Source organism: Portunus trituberculatus, chromosome 17 (genome assembly GCF_017591435.1).
Source record: "Portunus trituberculatus isolate SZX2019 chromosome 17, ASM1759143v1, whole genome shotgun sequence".
Classification (NCBI taxonomy): Eukaryota; Metazoa; Arthropoda; class Malacostraca; order Decapoda; family Portunidae; genus Portunus; species Portunus trituberculatus.
This window is the reverse complement of record NC_059271.1, coordinates 2,990,001-3,008,089: the sequence shown is the minus strand read 5'-3', so window position 1 is coordinate 3,008,089 and position 18,089 is coordinate 2,990,001. Positions and strand designations below refer to the sequence as shown.

The window sequence follows — 18,089 nt, the reverse complement described above, 5'->3', positions numbered from 1 at the left end:
AATGTAGAAATCTTGTCAATCTGCCTCTAGAACCGTAAAAAAAAAAAAAAAACACACATCTTAAAAGCTCGTGTAAATCTAAATAAAGCCTTTTGAAATAGTGGAGGTGAAGCCCAGAAGTGTTAAGAATACGAGCCTTATTCTTGCATCGATACACCTTACACGTCACTACATCGGTCAATATTGAGGTTACATTGTTTTCATCTGAGAGCTAAGTTTAGATTCATTCAGTTCATTAGAAGTCGCAGTTGATCCTTTCATTGTTCTAGAAATTTACATTCAGTTCACTAGTCTCTACATTCATGAGGTTCTAATTGAAGTGACACGGGTTTTAAGAATGTTTTTACAATTGTGGTAACAGATTAATAAGATTTCTACATCATTTACTTAAGAAAGACTCCTGAAAACTCGGCTCATCATCTCTGTGGCCCTTGAAAGCAATAGTGGTGAGAGAAGAGTTTATGATTACAGGTCCTCCGGCAATCCTCGAGAAATAGAGATGATCATTACGCTGACGAACACATATTCAATCCAAATAACTGATGCAAATGGGTAAAATGTGTTTATGCGTGGCCGTAAGTTACTTTCAGCTTTAAATTCTAACGCAAATGCGCATTTATGGATTGCGAAAAAGTACTCCAAGCCCAGTAATTCTGTGTCGGCCGGCAGAGCAACGCCATCTGTGTAAGACGGTGTTGTGAGAGGCGGTCACACTCCGAGTTGGTACCAGTGACGCTATGGGAAGCAATAAGCGGGGTGATGTGTGCTGGTGGGCGTATAGTGAAGATGGTGGATAGATGGCAGGGAAGAATACCCATCATAACAACAATCTTCAACACTGCTGTCTGTCTGTCTGTCTGTCCTGCACTTTTCCATTGTAAAAAAAAAAAAAAAAAAAAAAAAAAACTATTCTTCCATCTATTTTGTGTTGCGGCATCACTGGTTCCAAGCAATTTCCGGGAGCATTCAGGGACTCGTTGATTCATCCAGCATTTCACAACATTTTTCAAACAGTCCACACCGCCACAACCGCCACCAGCGCACCGAGCAACAGACAACATGGAAGCGAAGCGCCGCCACCCGCCACGCTGCAGCTCCGCGTCGCCAGGCAGGCAAACCGCTTGAAAATGTTTGAGAGTGCTGGAAGGAAGAATAAACTCCATCCTGAACGAAGCGCCACGTAGGAATGCAAACACGAAGCTTCGAGCCGCAAACCAACACCCTAACCACACCCACACTCCAACGTGCTGCACGGCGAGGCGAGGCGAGGCAAAGCAAGCGAGGCCACCGAACGCCTGCCCCCGACCAGCAAGCGGGGAGCGGTTGGCTGGCTGGCTGGCTGGCGGCGGCGAGGCTAGGCGATAAAAAGACGTCATATTTTACAGCGGTGTCTCGCAGGACTAGGAATACAGCACTCCAATTTCACACCAACCTCAATAAAGGGAACTGGTGGTTGTGGTGGGTGGGTGTGTGGATCGTGGGGAGGGTCGGGGGCACGTGTGGAAAGCCATGCAGGCACGGAAGGCACGGCGGGAAAGGCAGGTTTGTGTGTTTCAATGGCGCGTTCCCAAGCCTGGCCTAATTACGCCCTTTTCTCCTCTCAAAGCAGGTGAAAGCGCTACTCTGCTTGTACAGGATACTTTCTTTGCGCCAAGTAGCGGCAGTGCTCTGTATTGCGACACCCTGAAGAGGTTTCGTATTATTAAGAGCTCGGCACCAACGCATTCTTGTTTTCTTCTCTCTCTCGTTCTTTCTTACACATTCTTTTTTTCTTTCTCGTTTTCTTCCTCCCATTCTTGCTACTTTTTAAATTGAAGGTTGAGAAAGAAAAATCTTTATCCGGTTACGAAAAAAAAAGGGATGGAATAATAATAAGAAGAATAAAGAGTATAACGTTAAAATAAGATTATCTGCCGCATGAGAACTCTCTCTCTCTCTCTCTCTCTCTCTCTCTCTCTCTGTGTGTGTGTGTGTGTGTGTGTGTGTGTGTGTGTGTGTGTGTGTGTGTGTGTGTGTGTGTGTGTGTGTGTGTGTGTGGAGAGCAAATTAGGCAAACCACTAGAAACACTCATCAACATCAGGAAAGCTGTGTGTGTGTGTGTGTGTGTGTGTGTGTGTGTGTGTGTGTGTGTGTGTGTGTGTGTGTGTGTGTGTGTGTGTGTGTGTGTGTGTGTGTGTGTGTGTGTGTGTGTGTGTGTGTGTGTGTGTGTGTAATTCACCTCGGTTTCCCGCTGGTCACCCAGCCAGTCTTCCTCATTACGGAGCGAGCTCGAGCTCATAGACCGATCTTCGGGTAGGACTGAGACCACAACACACTCCACACACCGGGAAAGCGAGGCCACAACCCCTCGAGTTACATCCCGTACCTATTTACTGCTAGGTGAACACACCCCACACATTAAGATGCTTGCCCATTTGCCTCGCCGCTTACCGTGTGTGTGTGTGTGTGTGTGTAGGTAGGCAAGGAAGTAGATAGGCAGCCTGGAAACTCCCCAAATACACACACATACACACACACACACACACACACACACACACACACACACACACACACACACACACACACACACACACACAGCGCTGGCTTCACAAGCCAGAGGACCGGGGTTCTATTCCCCGGCCGGGTGGAGATATTTGGGTGTGTCTCCTTTCACGTGTAGCCCCTGTTCACCTAGCAGTGAGTAGGTACGGGATGTAAATCGAAGAGTTGTGACCTTGTTGTCCCGGTGTGTGGTGTGTGCCTGGTCTCAGGCCTATCCGAAGATCGGAAATAATGAGCTCTGAGCTCGTTCCGTAGGGTAACGTCTGGCTGTCTCGTCAGAGACTGCAGCAGATCAAACAGTGAATTACACACACACACACACACACACACACACACACACACACACACACACACACACACACACACACCAAGAACCTCCCCAACAAAACACCACCAAGACACTCCAACAAAGCAATGAACACTCACACTCCACGTTGAGGTAAGCCGTGGCCTTCTGCGGGGTACCGATGCCATTGGAGACCTCACAGGTGAAGAACCCGCCGTCCTCGGAACTGGTGGGGTTGATAACGAGCGCTCCGTCGCGGCGGGTGAAGGAGCGAGAGTCGAGCCAGGAGAGCTTGTCAATGGAGACGCCCTCGCGCTTCCAGTTCACCGTCACGTTCCCTGGTAGTGCTTTCGCCTCGCACGGAACTCCGCCTTCTCGCCCTCCTGTAGCGTCTGGTTCTGCGGCGGCTTGACGATCACAGCGCCGCCTGGGTTGGTGAGGAAGGCAAGGGAAGGGAAGGGAAGGGAAGGGAAGGGAAGGGAAGAGAAGGGAAGGGAAGGGAGAGAAGTAAGGCAAAGAGAGAGTGGAACAGAAAGAGGAAAAGAAGAAGGAAAGAGGAGACAGAAAGGATGAAAAGGAGGAAATAAGAGGAAAGGAAAGGAAAGGAAAGGAGAGAGGAGGAAGGAAGAAAGGAAGGGAAGGGAAGGGAAGGGAAGGGAAGGGAAGGACGGGGAAGGAAGGAAAGGAAAGAGAGAGGAATGGATGATATAAAGGAAAGACGAAAGAGATGAAATATAGGATAGGATAGGAAGGAAGGAAGGAAGGAAGGAAGGAAAGAAGGAGGGATGGGAGAGGAATATGCCTGTTAGAGAATGTTGACTATAGCACATGCATCACCACCTCGTTATCCTAACCAAACTGTGTGTGTGTGTGTGTGTGTGTGTGTGGAGGGGGGGCGAGAACTCTTACCGCTCCCTCCCTGGTCCGTATCTTACCTTCCTACCTTCCTCCCTCCCTTCCTTCACTCCCTCACCTGCACATCAAGGGAACCATTGGACCAGGAAGCCACACAACACCACAGGGGAAGGGAAACTTACGGAGATGGATGAAAATAATAATAATAAAAAAAAAGCATACAGATTTTCACCTTAACCCCTTCAATACTGGGACACATTTTTACCTTGAGTTTTGTGTATGATTAGACCATTTTATTGACATTAGGAAGGGTCTTTGGAGGTCAGAGGATTAATGGCCACAGTCTTTATTATTTTAACCTCTTCAGTACTGAGACACATTTTTACCTTGAGATTTGTGTACGATTAGACAATTTTATTAACATTAGGAAGGGTCTTTGGAGGTCAGAGGATTAATGGCCAAAGTCTTCGCTATTTCAATACCCGACATAAATTTCTGAAGCTGCATAAAATCACCAAATAGCAAAGCAGAGTGAATATGGAAACGCGTCACGGTACTGAAGGGGTTAAACATGAAGAGAGTTAAGGCGACAGGGTGAGGGTGTTGTACCTGAAGTAACTAAGACAAGGGTGAAAGGGAGAGAAAATGGCATATGTCAACTCATATAAGCAAAATTTTTTCACTCTGTACATGAAGATCAGGGATGACAGGGTGGCAGGGACACGAGATTTGTTCCTTAATTTTGGTCAATTCTTTACTATTCTTTAAGGGAACCAGCATTTCAAGTGGGCCTCTTTTTATACATTTTGTTGCCCTTGGGTGGTTTCCCTCCTGCATAAAAAAAGCGGTAAGACTGAATAAAATTAAGGTGTGAAACAGAAAGAGCCCTTACCTGCCTTACCTACGATATATCAATTTTCACCCTAAACACATCAGGGTGACAAGATGAAAGTAAGACGGCTATACAAATCTGGCTCCTTCTCTTCCTTCCTTCTTTTTTTTCTTGATCCTGTTTGGAGACTGGCATCTGAGTGAGCCAATTTGTAAGCCCGTTTTGTTGCCCTTAGCCAGTTTACCCTTCTTACATGAGAGAGAGAGAGAGAGAGAGAGAGAGAGAGAGAGAGAGAGAGAGAGAGAGAGAGAGAGAGAGAGAGAGAGAGAGAGAGAGAGAGAGAGAGAGAGAGAGAGAGAGAGAGAGAGAGAGAGAGAGAGAGAGAGAGAGAGAGAGAGAGAGAGAGAGAGAGAGAGAGAGAGAACAACCACAACCACAACAAAACAACAACAGGAAGTGACATTAAGGAGACAGGATAAGAGCAAAGAGGAGGAATTTAGACAACAAACAGCGCACCAGTCCCGGCCCCCGTGTCCCTCTTACCTGCGATCACCACTTTAGCGTCGTGGTGCACGCGTCCTTCGGGGTTTCTGGCGACACATACGTAGTCACCAATATCCTCGTCTCTTATCTTGTTGATCCTGAGTTCGGTGCCGTCGTTGAAGATGCCCACCGTCTCCGAGGCCTCCACTGTCTTGTCGTCCCGGTACCAGAAGATCTCTGGCTTCGGGGTCCCCTCAGCCTCGCAGTTAAGGATGATGGAGTCGCCGATGTTGACGTACGTAACATCATCAGGCGTGGTGGTGAAGCGAGGAGGGGCTGCGGGAATATGGGGAGCTGGTGAGATAGTGCTGAGGTAGGGAAATGGTTAGGTGATGTGGTGGTGGGGAGGTGGTGACGTGGTGATGTTGGGGAGATGAGGAGGTGGTGAGGTGGGGGGTGGTTAGGTGGTGCTGTAATGATGTGTGGCGGGATGTTTGGAGACGGGGAGATGGAGAGATGGTGGAGGTGAGGGTGGTGGTGATGTGGGGAGATGGGGAGGTGGTGAGTGGTGATGTTGGGAAGGTAAGGGTGGTGATGAGGTGGTGATGTAGTGATGTGGGGGAGGGTGGTGGTGATGTGCTGATATGGGGGATGTAGTGGAGGTAGTGATGTGGTGATGGGGGGTAGGTGGGGAGGTGGTGATGTGGTGGAGATAGTGAGGTGGTGATGAGATGTACGTATGGGTGGTGTTGGGAGGTTCATGGAAGACACAACAGGGGATGGAACTGAATCTGATGGCGTTACAATGAGATCTTAGTTTTCTACCTACAGTTTAACAATCTCCAGTGCCATTCCTCCTACCACTCACAGACAAACAATATTACTGCTCTCTCTGGGGAAGAAAGAAAACAAAGACGAACAACAACAATAAAAAAAAAAAAAAAACAGCAAGAATGACTAGTGAACTTAATATTAACCTTGAAAAGACTCTCTAAAAAATTATCTTCCGGTGAAAAACAAGAAAGAAAAAAAAAAAAAAAAAAAGTGTTCTACATGACCTTTCTGTGAACTGAACTGAACTTGCTACAATGACTTTCCTTATAACTCACGTCACACCTAACTGGCAAAAGACACAAATTAAACAAATGAAATAAATGAATAAATAAAACAAATAAATAAATGAAAGAAAAAAAGAAAAAAAGAAAACTCCAAAATACAAATGAACGATAGGGTGACTTCCATTGTAATCTATGGAATATCGAAATGGTAAAAAAATATAAATAAAAAAAGATGAATAGATAAACGAAGAAATTGAATAAAATAATAATAAAAAAAAAAAAACTTTATGACTACAAATAAACTTAAAACAAGTGACAAAATCTCCATCTGACCTTATTACAACCTAGAGGAAACACACAACTGGGAACAAATGACCAGTGGAGGAGAGGAGGCCAGCTACAAACACACTGGGCAGGAGATTGAGGTAACGAATGAAGAGAGAGAGAGAGAGAGAGAGAGAGAGAGAGAGAGAGAGAGAGAGAGAGAGAGAGAGAGAGAGAGAGAGAGAGAGAGAGAGAGAGAGAGAGAGAGAGAGAGAGAGAGAGAGAGAGAGAGACAGAGAAGAGAAGGGAGTGAGGGAGACGGAAAGGAGACAGGAAGGAACACAAGAGGAAAGAGGAGTGGAAGATTGGAAGGAAAGAGTTTTGGAGTAAAGAGAGAGTGAGAGGGAAAGGAGACGAGAAGGAAAACAAGAGGAAGGGAGAGTGGAAGAAGGAAGGAGAGTAGGAAGGAGAGAGAGAGAGAGAGAGAGAGAGAGAGAGAGAGAGAGAGAGAGAGAGAGAGAGAGAGAGAGAGAGAGAGAGAGAGAGAGAGAGAGAGAGAGAGAGAGAGGAAGAGAAGAGGAGAGAAACGAAGGGACACAAGAGAAAGAGAGAAGGAGAGAGGAGACAGGAAGGAACACAAGAGGAAAGAGGAGTGGAAGATTGGAAGGAAAGAGTTTTGGAGTAAAGAGAGAGTGAGAGGAAGGAGACAGGAAGGAACACAAGAGGAAGGAGAGTGAAGATTGGAAGGAAGGAGGGTTGTAAGAGAGAGAGAGAGAGAGAGAGAGAGAGAGAGAGAGAGAGAGAGAGAGAGAGAGAGAGAGAGAGAGAGAGAGAGAGAGAGAGAGAGAGAGAGAGAGAGAGAGAGAGAGAGGTGACAGGAATGGATACAAGAGAAAGGGGAGGAGGGAGTGGAGAGGATGGAAGGTTATGAGGATGGGAGGGGGGGTGGAAGTGGAAGTGTGGGTGTGGGTGTGGGTGTGGGTGTGGGTGTGGGTGGTGGGGGGGGCCTTACCGGGTGTATCCAGTGAGAGATTACCAGTGAGACAGGAATGTAGCTAAGAGATCTTCTTGGGTACGAAGGTGAAAAGTAAGTTTGTAAAGTAAGTACGTACGTAAGTAATGAAGAAGAAGAAGTGAGAGTAAGAGTTAGAAAGTTAGAATCAAGAGTAAAGAATCAAGAGTCAAGAGAAGCATCCGTCTTACCGTGGACATCAAGGTGTATCCAGGTACCGTTGTCCGTGGCGCCGGTACGGTCCAGGTAGAATACTTTACACTCGTACCAGCCTTGATCCTCCTCCTTCACCGACGTCAGGTTGAGCGAGGCGAGGCCGAAGGTGGTGTCCGGGTTGACTCTGGACGCCCGCCCCTTGTAATTCTCCTCCACGTGGGGATCGTAACCCTCATACCAAATGTAGATGGGGATTTTGTGGTGCTGAGGAGAGAGAGAGAGAGAGAGAGGGAGTGGTCGTCAGTAAAGGTATAGCGGTATTGTCTATATTTTTCTTCTTTCTGTGGACGTCAGTTATATTTTCTCGTATTTAGCTATTTATTACTATTTTTTCTTCATTTTTGTGGTGGTGAAGGAGAGTGAGAAGCTGTTATTTAGTAAGGGTATACCACTATTCTTTATATTTTCACGTATTCAGCTGTTTATTACTATTTTCTCTTCTTTCTGTGGTGGTGAAGAGAGAGAGTGGTCGTCAGTTTAAAAATAGCACTAATGTTTATCTTTTTCTTCTTCCTTTCCAACACTGTATTCTTCCAGTCTCGATGTTCAACGGTACTTTAATTAACGGTACTGTGACAAAGGAACCCAACACACAAACAGGCTCTACTTCAGTCTGGTACTTCGTCTTTCTTTCTCCTTCTTTCTTCGATGTGGGTTTGCCTTGCCTTGCCTTGCCTTGCCTTGCCTTGCCTTGTCTTGTCTTGTCTTGTCTTGTCTTGTCTTGTCTTGTCTTGTCTTGTCTTGCCTTGTCTTGTCTTGCCTTGCCTTGCCTTGCCTTGCCTTGCCTTGCCTTGCCTTGTCTTGCCTTGCCTTGCCTTGCCTTGCCTTGCCTCGCCTACCACCTCAACCCACAGACCACAGCCAGGTGAACATACGAGGCATGCTAAAGAACTGACAATAAATCTCTCTCTCTCTCTGGAACCACACACACACACACACACACACTTGTTAATCAAAGTATAATTTATTTAAACCCAAGCTCCGTAGAAACAGTGAGTGCCATAAATCATTGTTGCTATAGAAGTTGAGATCCTTTTCTTTTATTACTACTACTACTACTACTACTACTACTACTACTACTACTACTACTGCTACTACTACTGCTACATCTTGGCGGTCACTCGAAACCCAAGCAGCTGGCGGGTAAATGTAATAGTATGTCCTTTTTCTACTCAAGACCACTTTCCTGTTACTCGATGCTACTACTACTACTACTACTACTACTACTACTACTACTACTACTGCTGCTGCTGCTGCTGCTACTACTACTACTACTACTGCTGCTACTACTACTACTACTACTACTACTACTACTACTACTACCACCACTACCACTACTACCACCACCACCACTACTACCACTACTTCTCGTTCTCGCCCCTAAGTGTTCATTACTACTACCACTTTGGGCTGATCACACAAAAAACGTAGAGTAAATGAATACAAACCGTAACTTAAATAAATAAACGAAAACATCAATGAATAACGCAAAAAACTGAACAACCCACTCACTCACCAACCCCCAACCCATTCACCAACCCCCCAATCCCCTCACCAATCCCCCGATCCACGCACGACTCCAGGACAGAAGAGAGAGATGTGGGGCGAGGCGCGGCTGTTCTGATCACACTAGTCACTCGGGGAAAGGATCGACAGAACTAGGTAATGTCTGACTGGGAAATATAAGACCAAGTTGTTGTGTGGTGACGGAGAGATGGGATGGGATGGGATGGGAAGGGAAAGGAAGGGAAGGGAAAGGGCAAGGTAAGAGGAGAAACGAAGCTGGAATGGCAACAAACAGGAAATTCAGGAAAATATGAAGGAAATACGGAAAATTGGATGAAAAGGGAGGGAGAAAGGGAGATAGAATGGAAAGAAAGAGAAAATACAGAAAAAAAAATCAAAGAAAAGTTAGCTGGAATGAAAAGAAAGTAAGAGAAAACACTTCAAAAAACATGAGAAAATACAAAAAATAGATCAAAATACAGAAAAAAAGATAAACATTTAAGGAAAGGGAAACAGAATGGAAAGAAAGGCGAGGTGGAAAAAAAAAAATGAGGGGGATGTGGAAGAGGAAGGATGTGTGACGTGTGGTTTAGCAATGAGGGATGTAGAGGGAAGGTTGGAAAATGAAGATGAAGAGGAGGAGGAGGAGAAGGAGGAGGAGGAGGAGGAGGAATGGTGTATGGCAATGAAGAATGAATGGAAAGGAGAGGGAGAGATGAGGGGAGGAATGAAAGCATGATGAATGAGGCAGTGAATATGAGAGTAAGAGATGAAAAGGAGGAATAGAAATAAAATAAATAAAATGACACACAGAAGCAAAAGACGATGAAAACAAAAAGAGATGAAAAACAAAAAAATGCAAGAAGAAAAAAAGAGGGAAGAAGAAAAACATGAAGAAAAGATGGATGAAAAAAAAAAAAAGAAAAAGAAAGAAAGAAAGAAAGAAAGAAAGAAAGATGAACACAACCAAACCATGAAAAGAAAAACAAAAGCAAGTGAACACAGCGCAAACAAGACAAAGGATAAAGAAAACAATGGAACAAAGAAAAAAAAAAAAAGAAAACAAGGATAAACAAAACAAAAGCAAGGACAGAAACACAAAAACAACACTAAAGAAAACACAGGAACAATAAAGACGAGAGAGAGAGAGAGAGAGAGAGAGAGAGAGAGAGAGAGAGAGAGAGAGAGAGAGAGAGAGAGAGAGAGAGAGAGAAGCCAACCAGAGCCTTAGAGCCCCAGAGCCCTCCAGCCGGCTATTCGTCATGCTTCTCGGCGCGACACTCTTAAAACCCCGCCACACTTATGATTTCTAGGAACTGCCACACGCCGCGGGGAAAAAAGGCGCGCCAACACTGTCCTGGTGGCGACGCGGAGACATCATCAAGGAAGAGGTGCGCAATTTCCTCAAGGTCGTGGGGTTGTATAGGGTTAGGCTGGTCGTGGCTTGGGGTTATGTGGTGGCTTGGCTTTGTGGTGGCTTGGTTGTGGGGTTGTGTAGTGGCTTGGCTGTGTGGTGGCTTGGCTGTGGGGTTGTGTGGTGGCTTGGCTGTGTGAGGGCTTAGCTTTGGGGTTGAGTTGTGGCTTGGCTGTGTGGGGGCTTAAATTTGAGACTGTGTGGTGGCTTGGTTGTGGGGTTGTGTGGTGGCTTGGCTGTTTGAGGGGTTGATTTTGAGATTGTGTGGTGGCTTGGCTGTGGGGCTGTGTGGTGGCTTGGTGGCTTAGGGGAGGGAAATAGTGCTCTAGGAATTTAAACTTACATCTTTTCTTTTTCTTTTCTTTTCTTGTTTGATTGGCTGTGTGGTGTTGTAAGGTGGCTTGGTGAGGGATATGGTGTTCTGTGGTGTTTACTGGAATTTTGATGGTGCGTGTTAGTCTTATTTTTCCTTTTTCATTCCTTTTTCTCTTCTATTTTTTTTTTTTTTTTTACGGGGAGGGGTGGGGGCTACTCGTGGGTTAGGGGGAAGTGTTATTACAGTGGTTACAGTTTAAAATGACGTAGTTACAGGAATTATAATGTTACTCTTGTTTTTACTTTCTCTTTTTTTTTTTATTTTTCTATTCTTTTTCTTTCGTTTTTTTTTTTTGTTTTGTTCGTGGGTTGGTGGTTAAAAAAATGGTGTTATACAGTTCAAAATTAGGTACACTTACAGGAATTTTGAACGTATGTATGTCACTCTTATTTCTTTCCTTTCTTTCTTTTTATCTTTTCTTTTCTTTTTTTTTTTTTCTCGTGGGTTGGGAGGAAAATGGTGTTGTTACAGTGGCTACAGTTCAAGATTAGGTATTTACAGGAATTTTGAGCGTATGTATGTTACTCTTATTTCTTTCCTTTCTTTCTTTTTATCTTCTTTTCTTTTCTTTTTCCTTTTTTTCTCGTGATTAGGGAGGAAAATGGTGTTGTTACAGTGGCTACAGTTCAAGATTAAGTATTTACAGAAATTTTGAACGTATGTATGTTACTCTTATTTCTTTCCTTTCTTTCTTTTTATCTTCTTTTCTTTTCTTTTTCCTTTTTTTCTCGTGATTAGGGAGGAAAATGGTGTTGTTACAGTGGCTACAGTTCAAGATTAAGTATTTACAGGAATTTTGAACGTATGTATGTTACTCTTATTTCTTTCCTTTCTTTCTTTTTCCTTTCTTTTTTTTTTCTTGTGGGTAGGGAGGGAAATGGTGTTGTTACAGTGGCTACAGTTCAAGATTAAGTATAGTTACAGCAATTTTGAACGTGCATATTACTTTTACTTTTCCTTTCTTTCTGTTTCTTTCTTTCTTTTCTTTACTTTCTTCTTTTCTCTTTTTTTTCCTTTTTTTGCTTGGAGTTGTTACACTGATATAATTTTGAACGCATACATGTTACTTTCATTTTTCCTTTCTTTCTTTTTCTTTTCTTTTTTTCATCTGCTCGTGGGTGGGTTGGGAAAGAAATAATGTTGTTGTGGTGGTTTTTTTTCCTTTTCCTTCTTTTTCGTTTCCTTCTCGTATCTAACCCCTTCCAACACTGGGACACATTTTTTTACCTTAAGATTTGTGTACGATTAGGCCATTTTATTGACATTAGGAAGGGTCTATGGAGGTCACAAGATTAATGGCCATAATCTTCACTATCTTAACCCCTTCAATACTGGGACACATTTTTTTACCTTAAGATTTGAGTACGATTAGACCATTTTATTGACATTAGGAAGGGTCTTTGGAGGTCACAAGATTAATGGCCGGAATCTTTGCTATTTTAATCCCCCACATGAGTTTCTGAAGCTGTATAAAATCATCAAATAGTAAGCAGAATGCATATGGAAACGCGTCATGGTGCTAAAGGGGTTAATATGTAGTGGGAAAAGTAATTAGAATATTTGTGAAAAAACCAACTGGCGCATATTATTATACACACACACACACACACACACACACACACACACACACAAATACAAATACACACAAATCTTATATATTGGAGAGAAATATACTATAAATATATAAAGCAAAGGACAATTTAAGTTACCTTGTATAATGGAGAGAAAAAAAAATTAGAAAATAAAATATAAAACAGGAACAATGTACATTATAAAAGGAGAGATGTGAAAAAAATAAAGAAATAAAGAAAATACAAATGCTAAAAAAAAAAAGGTAAAATAAAGCTAGGAATGAGAGAGACGAGGAATAAAATGGTGAGAGGGAAATATAATGATGATGAGAATGAAGATGATGGCAGTGGTGACAGAAAATAATGGTGATGACAGTAAAGAGAGGAAAAAAAGAAAAAAAAATATTGCAGTTTCTGAAGAGGAATAGGAATAGGAAGAAGAAGAAGAAGAAGAAGAAGAAGAAGAAGAAGAAGAAGAAGAAGAAGAAGAAGAAGACGAGAATGAGGATGATAATGAACAAGAACAAAAAACAAAGAAAAGAAAACCAAAGAAACATTAACAAAAAAGTAACGATGGTAACAAATAATGATGACAATGTAGTAGTAGTAAGAAGAAGAAGAAGAAGAAGAAGAAGAAGAAGAAGAAGAAGAAGAAGAAGAAGAAGAAGAAGAAGAAGATGCAGCAGAAGAAGAACAACAACATGAACAACAAAAATAAAAAAAGAAAAAGCGAAGAGAAAAAAAAAATAATACAAAAAAAAAAAAAAAAAATTGAAGACAACGATGATGATGGATGATGACAGTAGTAGTAGTAGTAGTAGTAGTAGTAGTAGTAGTAGTAGTAGTAGTAGTAGTAGTAGTAGTATAAAACAAAAATCTGTCTCGTGTAACATGGCTCTTGGGTCTTGGTCTGAATGGGGTCCTGGAGAAATGCGTGGTTGTGACTCAGATCTTGAGGAAAACCGTAGTGTGTCCTTGTGATAAGAGTGGATCGACAGAAAACAATTTAATATTAGTCACATCAAATCAATTATCTCATCAACAAGCTACAGAATGTCTTGAACCCAGGAGCCACTTTAGAGAACACTGACTTCTATAAACTAGACACTTTTTTTTGTACTACTACTACTACTACTACTACTACTACTACTACTTTATTAGCATTTCAAGTAACGCAACACTCAGGAATTAACACATTACACCTAGCACCTTCTTCATCATTATTAGCACTGCAACACACACACACACACACACACACACACACACACACACCGTGGTAGAGTGGAACCATACGTGCTTTGGGGTCCGAGGGGTCTCCAAGCGCACGGGTTCGAATCCTGCCCACGGTCTGAGTGTAGGTTGGGCTTCCTCACTCGGGGCAACGGTTTCCTAGCGGGTGGGCTTTCAGACAGGAGGTACCACAAAAAGTATCCCCTTTAGCCAAGAAATTCCCGTGAAAAGCCCACATGGTATAAAAAAAAATGGCTTGTTGGTTCTTTCATGTGGCACTGTATTCTCTCTCTCTCTCTCTCTCTCTCTCTCTCACACACAGACTAGTGGTATTAGAAGAGAGCTTACCTGTTTCTTCCACTGTATGATGTAGGCAATCTTGGGCTGTGACACGGGACAGTTCAGCACCACAGACTCCCCAAGGATGGCCGTGATGTGCTCCGCGTCCCCGTACTGAGAACACGCCCCTGCAACACAGAATACCACCATTACCACCTCAACATCTCACCAACACAACATAACATCATCACCACCTCAACACCTCACCAACATACCACACCATCATCACCATTTCAACACCTCACCAACACAAAACAACATCATCACCTCAATATTTCACCAACACACCACCATCACCACCTCACCAACATAGCACACCACCATCACCACCTCAACACCTCATCAACACAACACAAAACAATCACCACCATCACCACCTCACCAACACAACACAGCACCACCATCACCACTTCAACACCTCACTAACACAACACACCACCATCACCACCTCACCAACACAACACAACACCATCACCACCTCAACACCTCACCAACACAGCACCATCAACACCCAAAGCTACAAGTAACACAGCACATACACACTTCAGGCAACACAAAACAACACTATTACCACCTCAACACCTCAGCAACACAACACAACACCATCACCACCTCAGTAACTCAACATGCACAGGTATAAGTACTTCATTTCTCCAAGTAACACAAAACAACACCATTACCATCATACTGCCTCAATACCACTGCCAACGCAACACAATACCAATGATTCAACACCAAAAAGCTATTAGTAACACAATAACACAACACATAAACACTCCAGGCAACACACCAATAATTTAACACCCAAAACTATTAGTAACATAACACACACAACACACTCCAGGCAACACAACACCAATAATTCAACACCAAAAACTATTAGCAACACAATAACACAACATACACAAGGCAACACAACACCAAAAGCTATCAGTAACACAATAACACAACACATAAACACTCCAGACAACACAACACCAATAATTCAACACCCAAAACTATCAGTAACACAATAACACAACACACACACACTCCAGACAACACAGCATAGCACCATTACAAACTCAATACCTCTGCCAACGCAACACAAGATAATCAAAACCTGCAACACAACATTATCACCATCTCAATACGTCAGCACTCACTTCTCTTAGCAACACAGCCCACACGGTCATTAGCACTTCACACAACACAACACAACACAGCACAGCACAGCACCACAAGCACCTCAATACTTCAAGGATGCAACACAAGATTAGCACTTCAATTTAAGACACACAGATAAATTAGCACTCCCATATTTCAGGCAACACAACACACAGACATCAGCACTTCAAGCAACACACACACAACACCTCTCAGCACACACAAGCACAACACCCAGGAGTTAACACTTTACACACCACACACACACACAACACACACACACATTACATTTTTTACTTTTCTTTCTTTCTTTCTTTCTTTCTTTCTTTCTTTTTTTTTCTTTTCACGATCTATTACTAATTCTTCCTTTATTGTTTTGTTTCTGGTTTTCTTCTCTTCGGTGCCTGGTTTTCTTCTTTCATCTTGTTTTGTTTATGCTTTTTTTATTTTATCGTTTTTTTTTTGTAATGGTAATAATGATAATGATGATGATGATGATGATGATGATGTAATAAATAGTAATAAATAAATCGTGAGGGAAAGATTACATTTTTTAAGAACTTTACAAACGAGAGAGAGAGAGAGAGAGAGAGAGAGAGAGAGAGAGAGAGAGAGAGAGAGAGAGAGAGAGAGAGAGAGAGAGAGAGAGAGAGAGAGAGAGAGAGATTTATGTATGTTCCAGGTTTGAGAGATTATGGTAGCGATGCATGTGATAGCATTATAAAGACAATGATAAGAGTAACAACAGAGACAACAGTGATGACACCGCTTCCAAGAACACGGCATCGATTTCATGAAGGAAATAAGGATGAAGTCATGTGGTGGAGAGGGCACGCGTTACTCAACATTCAAACCGCTCGGTCACCAAACTGCCTCGAGACTCAGAGTTCATGGCTTGGCTCGGTGAGGGCAGAGCGTGAGTCCATTCCCGCCGAGAAGCCATCCAGCCGGTCACTGATGGCGTACAGGAAGTCGTCGCCCCAGATGACGACCCACGTGGCGTAGATCATGTAGGCCACAACGATAAAGAGGCCACGTCGCCAGTCCGCCATGCTGCCCCTCGCTGCCCGACCGTCAAGCCGGGGGGCAGGCAGGGCCACCTCGGGGGGCCCATCGTCCGCCTCACCAGAATGACTGGGGGCAGACAGGGCCACCTCGGGCTGCCCTGCGTCCGCCTCACCACGGCAGCGAGGCGCAGCATGGATTCCTGGGAAGGCAGGCAGGTTCCAGTCAGGAGGAAGCAGTCCGATATCCTGCTGCTTGGCCTGCTCCTCAGGGCGGATCACTGGAGCAGTGGCAGGGCTGGCCTGCTCCCACCATTGAGGCCCCTCGGGAAGCTGCACCTTCTTCACCACAGGCTGGATGCCCTCCAGGATGCGCAGGGCGCGGACACTGAGGAGGTCGTCCTCGCTGGTCCATGCCCCGGGGCCTCGCCACTTCTCAGTGCCCCAAGGACTGAGCACGTTATCCAGGCTGAGCAGGTCGTCCAGGCTGGTCCACACCCAGGGGGCGCGCCACCTCTCCACGGCCTCCTCCTCGATGTGGCGAGGAAGACGCAGAGTCCTACCAGTGGAGGGGTTGACGAAGGTCACCCACTCCCCGTCATCTGCCTCGCTATCATCCCCGACGCAGGAGTCGGGAGCCTCGAGGGACTCCTCTTCCTCCTCCTCCAGGGGAATCTCCTCCCACAGGTCGTCGTATTCCAAGGACGAGTCCTCTGCGTTCATCAGGGCGTCATAACTATGGGGCAGAGGGACGCCGGCACCGCCCTGGTCCTCCTGTGGCTGGCAGCACACCTGCTGCTCCTGGCCTGAGACAGTGAATGCCAGCCAGGCTTCGGAGGTGGGGCTGCCCTCCATGAGGTCCAGCAGGGTGCCCAGCGAGTCCTGCAGGAGCATCTTGCTGGGCCGCCCCTTGGTCCAGCACTTCACCTTGACGGGCAGGTCAGCCTCCAGGCGTCTCAGCCGCGCCAGGTCCTTCACTTCACACTCTACGGTCTGTTCGTACTCGCCAGAGACTCCCTGTTGCCAGAGAGCCTCCTTGAAGCAGAGGGTGGCCACCGTGTGTTTCTTAGAGCACCAGGGTAGGCAGCCTTGGCGTGGCTGCCGCACGCTGAGCCGCAGGCTTGAGGGAGCCTGCTGCAGGGTGGCGGCGCGAGCCACACACTTCAAGTTACAGTACAGTTTGTTTCCAGACATTTAGTGAAATCACGCTTCTTGCTCAAGATTTGCTAAAAGTGAAAGTGAATCACATTCAGGATGAAGTGACTCAGTGTTCATGAGCGCGGCTGTTTGGGCTGCAAATTTAGTAGAAGCAAGAAGGGTCAAGGCAAAGACACCTTTCCTGTCTCCACTGTGTCGACAGCTCTTGGATTCTCGGATTTTCCAAGAGAGAACAACATATTGGAAGTCACGCGTCGTATTCCAGTAAATCCTGCAATCATCTCACCCTCACTGTGTTTGTACCTACAGAAGACAACACACACACACACACACACACACACACACACACACACACACACACACACACACACACACACACACACACACACACACACACCTCCCAAATGTCTATGGAGCCATGTAGCAGCTGATAGGAAAACAAAACACACGAGATTTATCCATCAGACCTTAAGGAACATTACATCGAGGGATAAGATTTGACTTGAGGTGAGCGTGATGAAGCAGAGAGACGACTTGCAGGCGTTGGTGGCACAGGAGAGTGTAGTGAGCTGCGAGCCGCCCACCAGCCAACCAGCCAGCCAGCCAGCCAGGGCACTCAGAAAGGCTGTGTTTGGAGTATTGACCGAGCATGTCCGCCAGCAGCAGTGTAATGCCTCGCCTCACCCTCCATTCAAGGCCAAATCTGTCACCTCTCTCTGGCTCGTATTCAGAAACGCTTTGCTCTCTCACCACGACTGCTCTCCAAGGCCATACGGATGATTAGCAGGGTTTTCAAG

At 44.9% G+C, this 18,089-nt stretch overlaps 1 protein-coding gene across 1 annotated transcript in view; it reads right to left on the bottom strand.

The window, feature by feature from the left end:
* Positions 1–18,089, bottom strand: part of LOC123504962 (protein turtle-like) — a 178,367-nt gene that overhangs the window by 48,403 nt on the left and 111,875 nt on the right. The window contains 5 exon segments of the mRNA XM_045255933.1: positions 2,969–3,193; positions 3,196–3,255; positions 5,059–5,334; positions 7,524–7,752; positions 13,994–14,112. Of these exon segments, the coding sequence (XP_045111868.1) occupies positions 2,969–3,193; positions 3,196–3,255; positions 5,059–5,334; positions 7,524–7,752; positions 13,994–14,112 (909 nt within the window).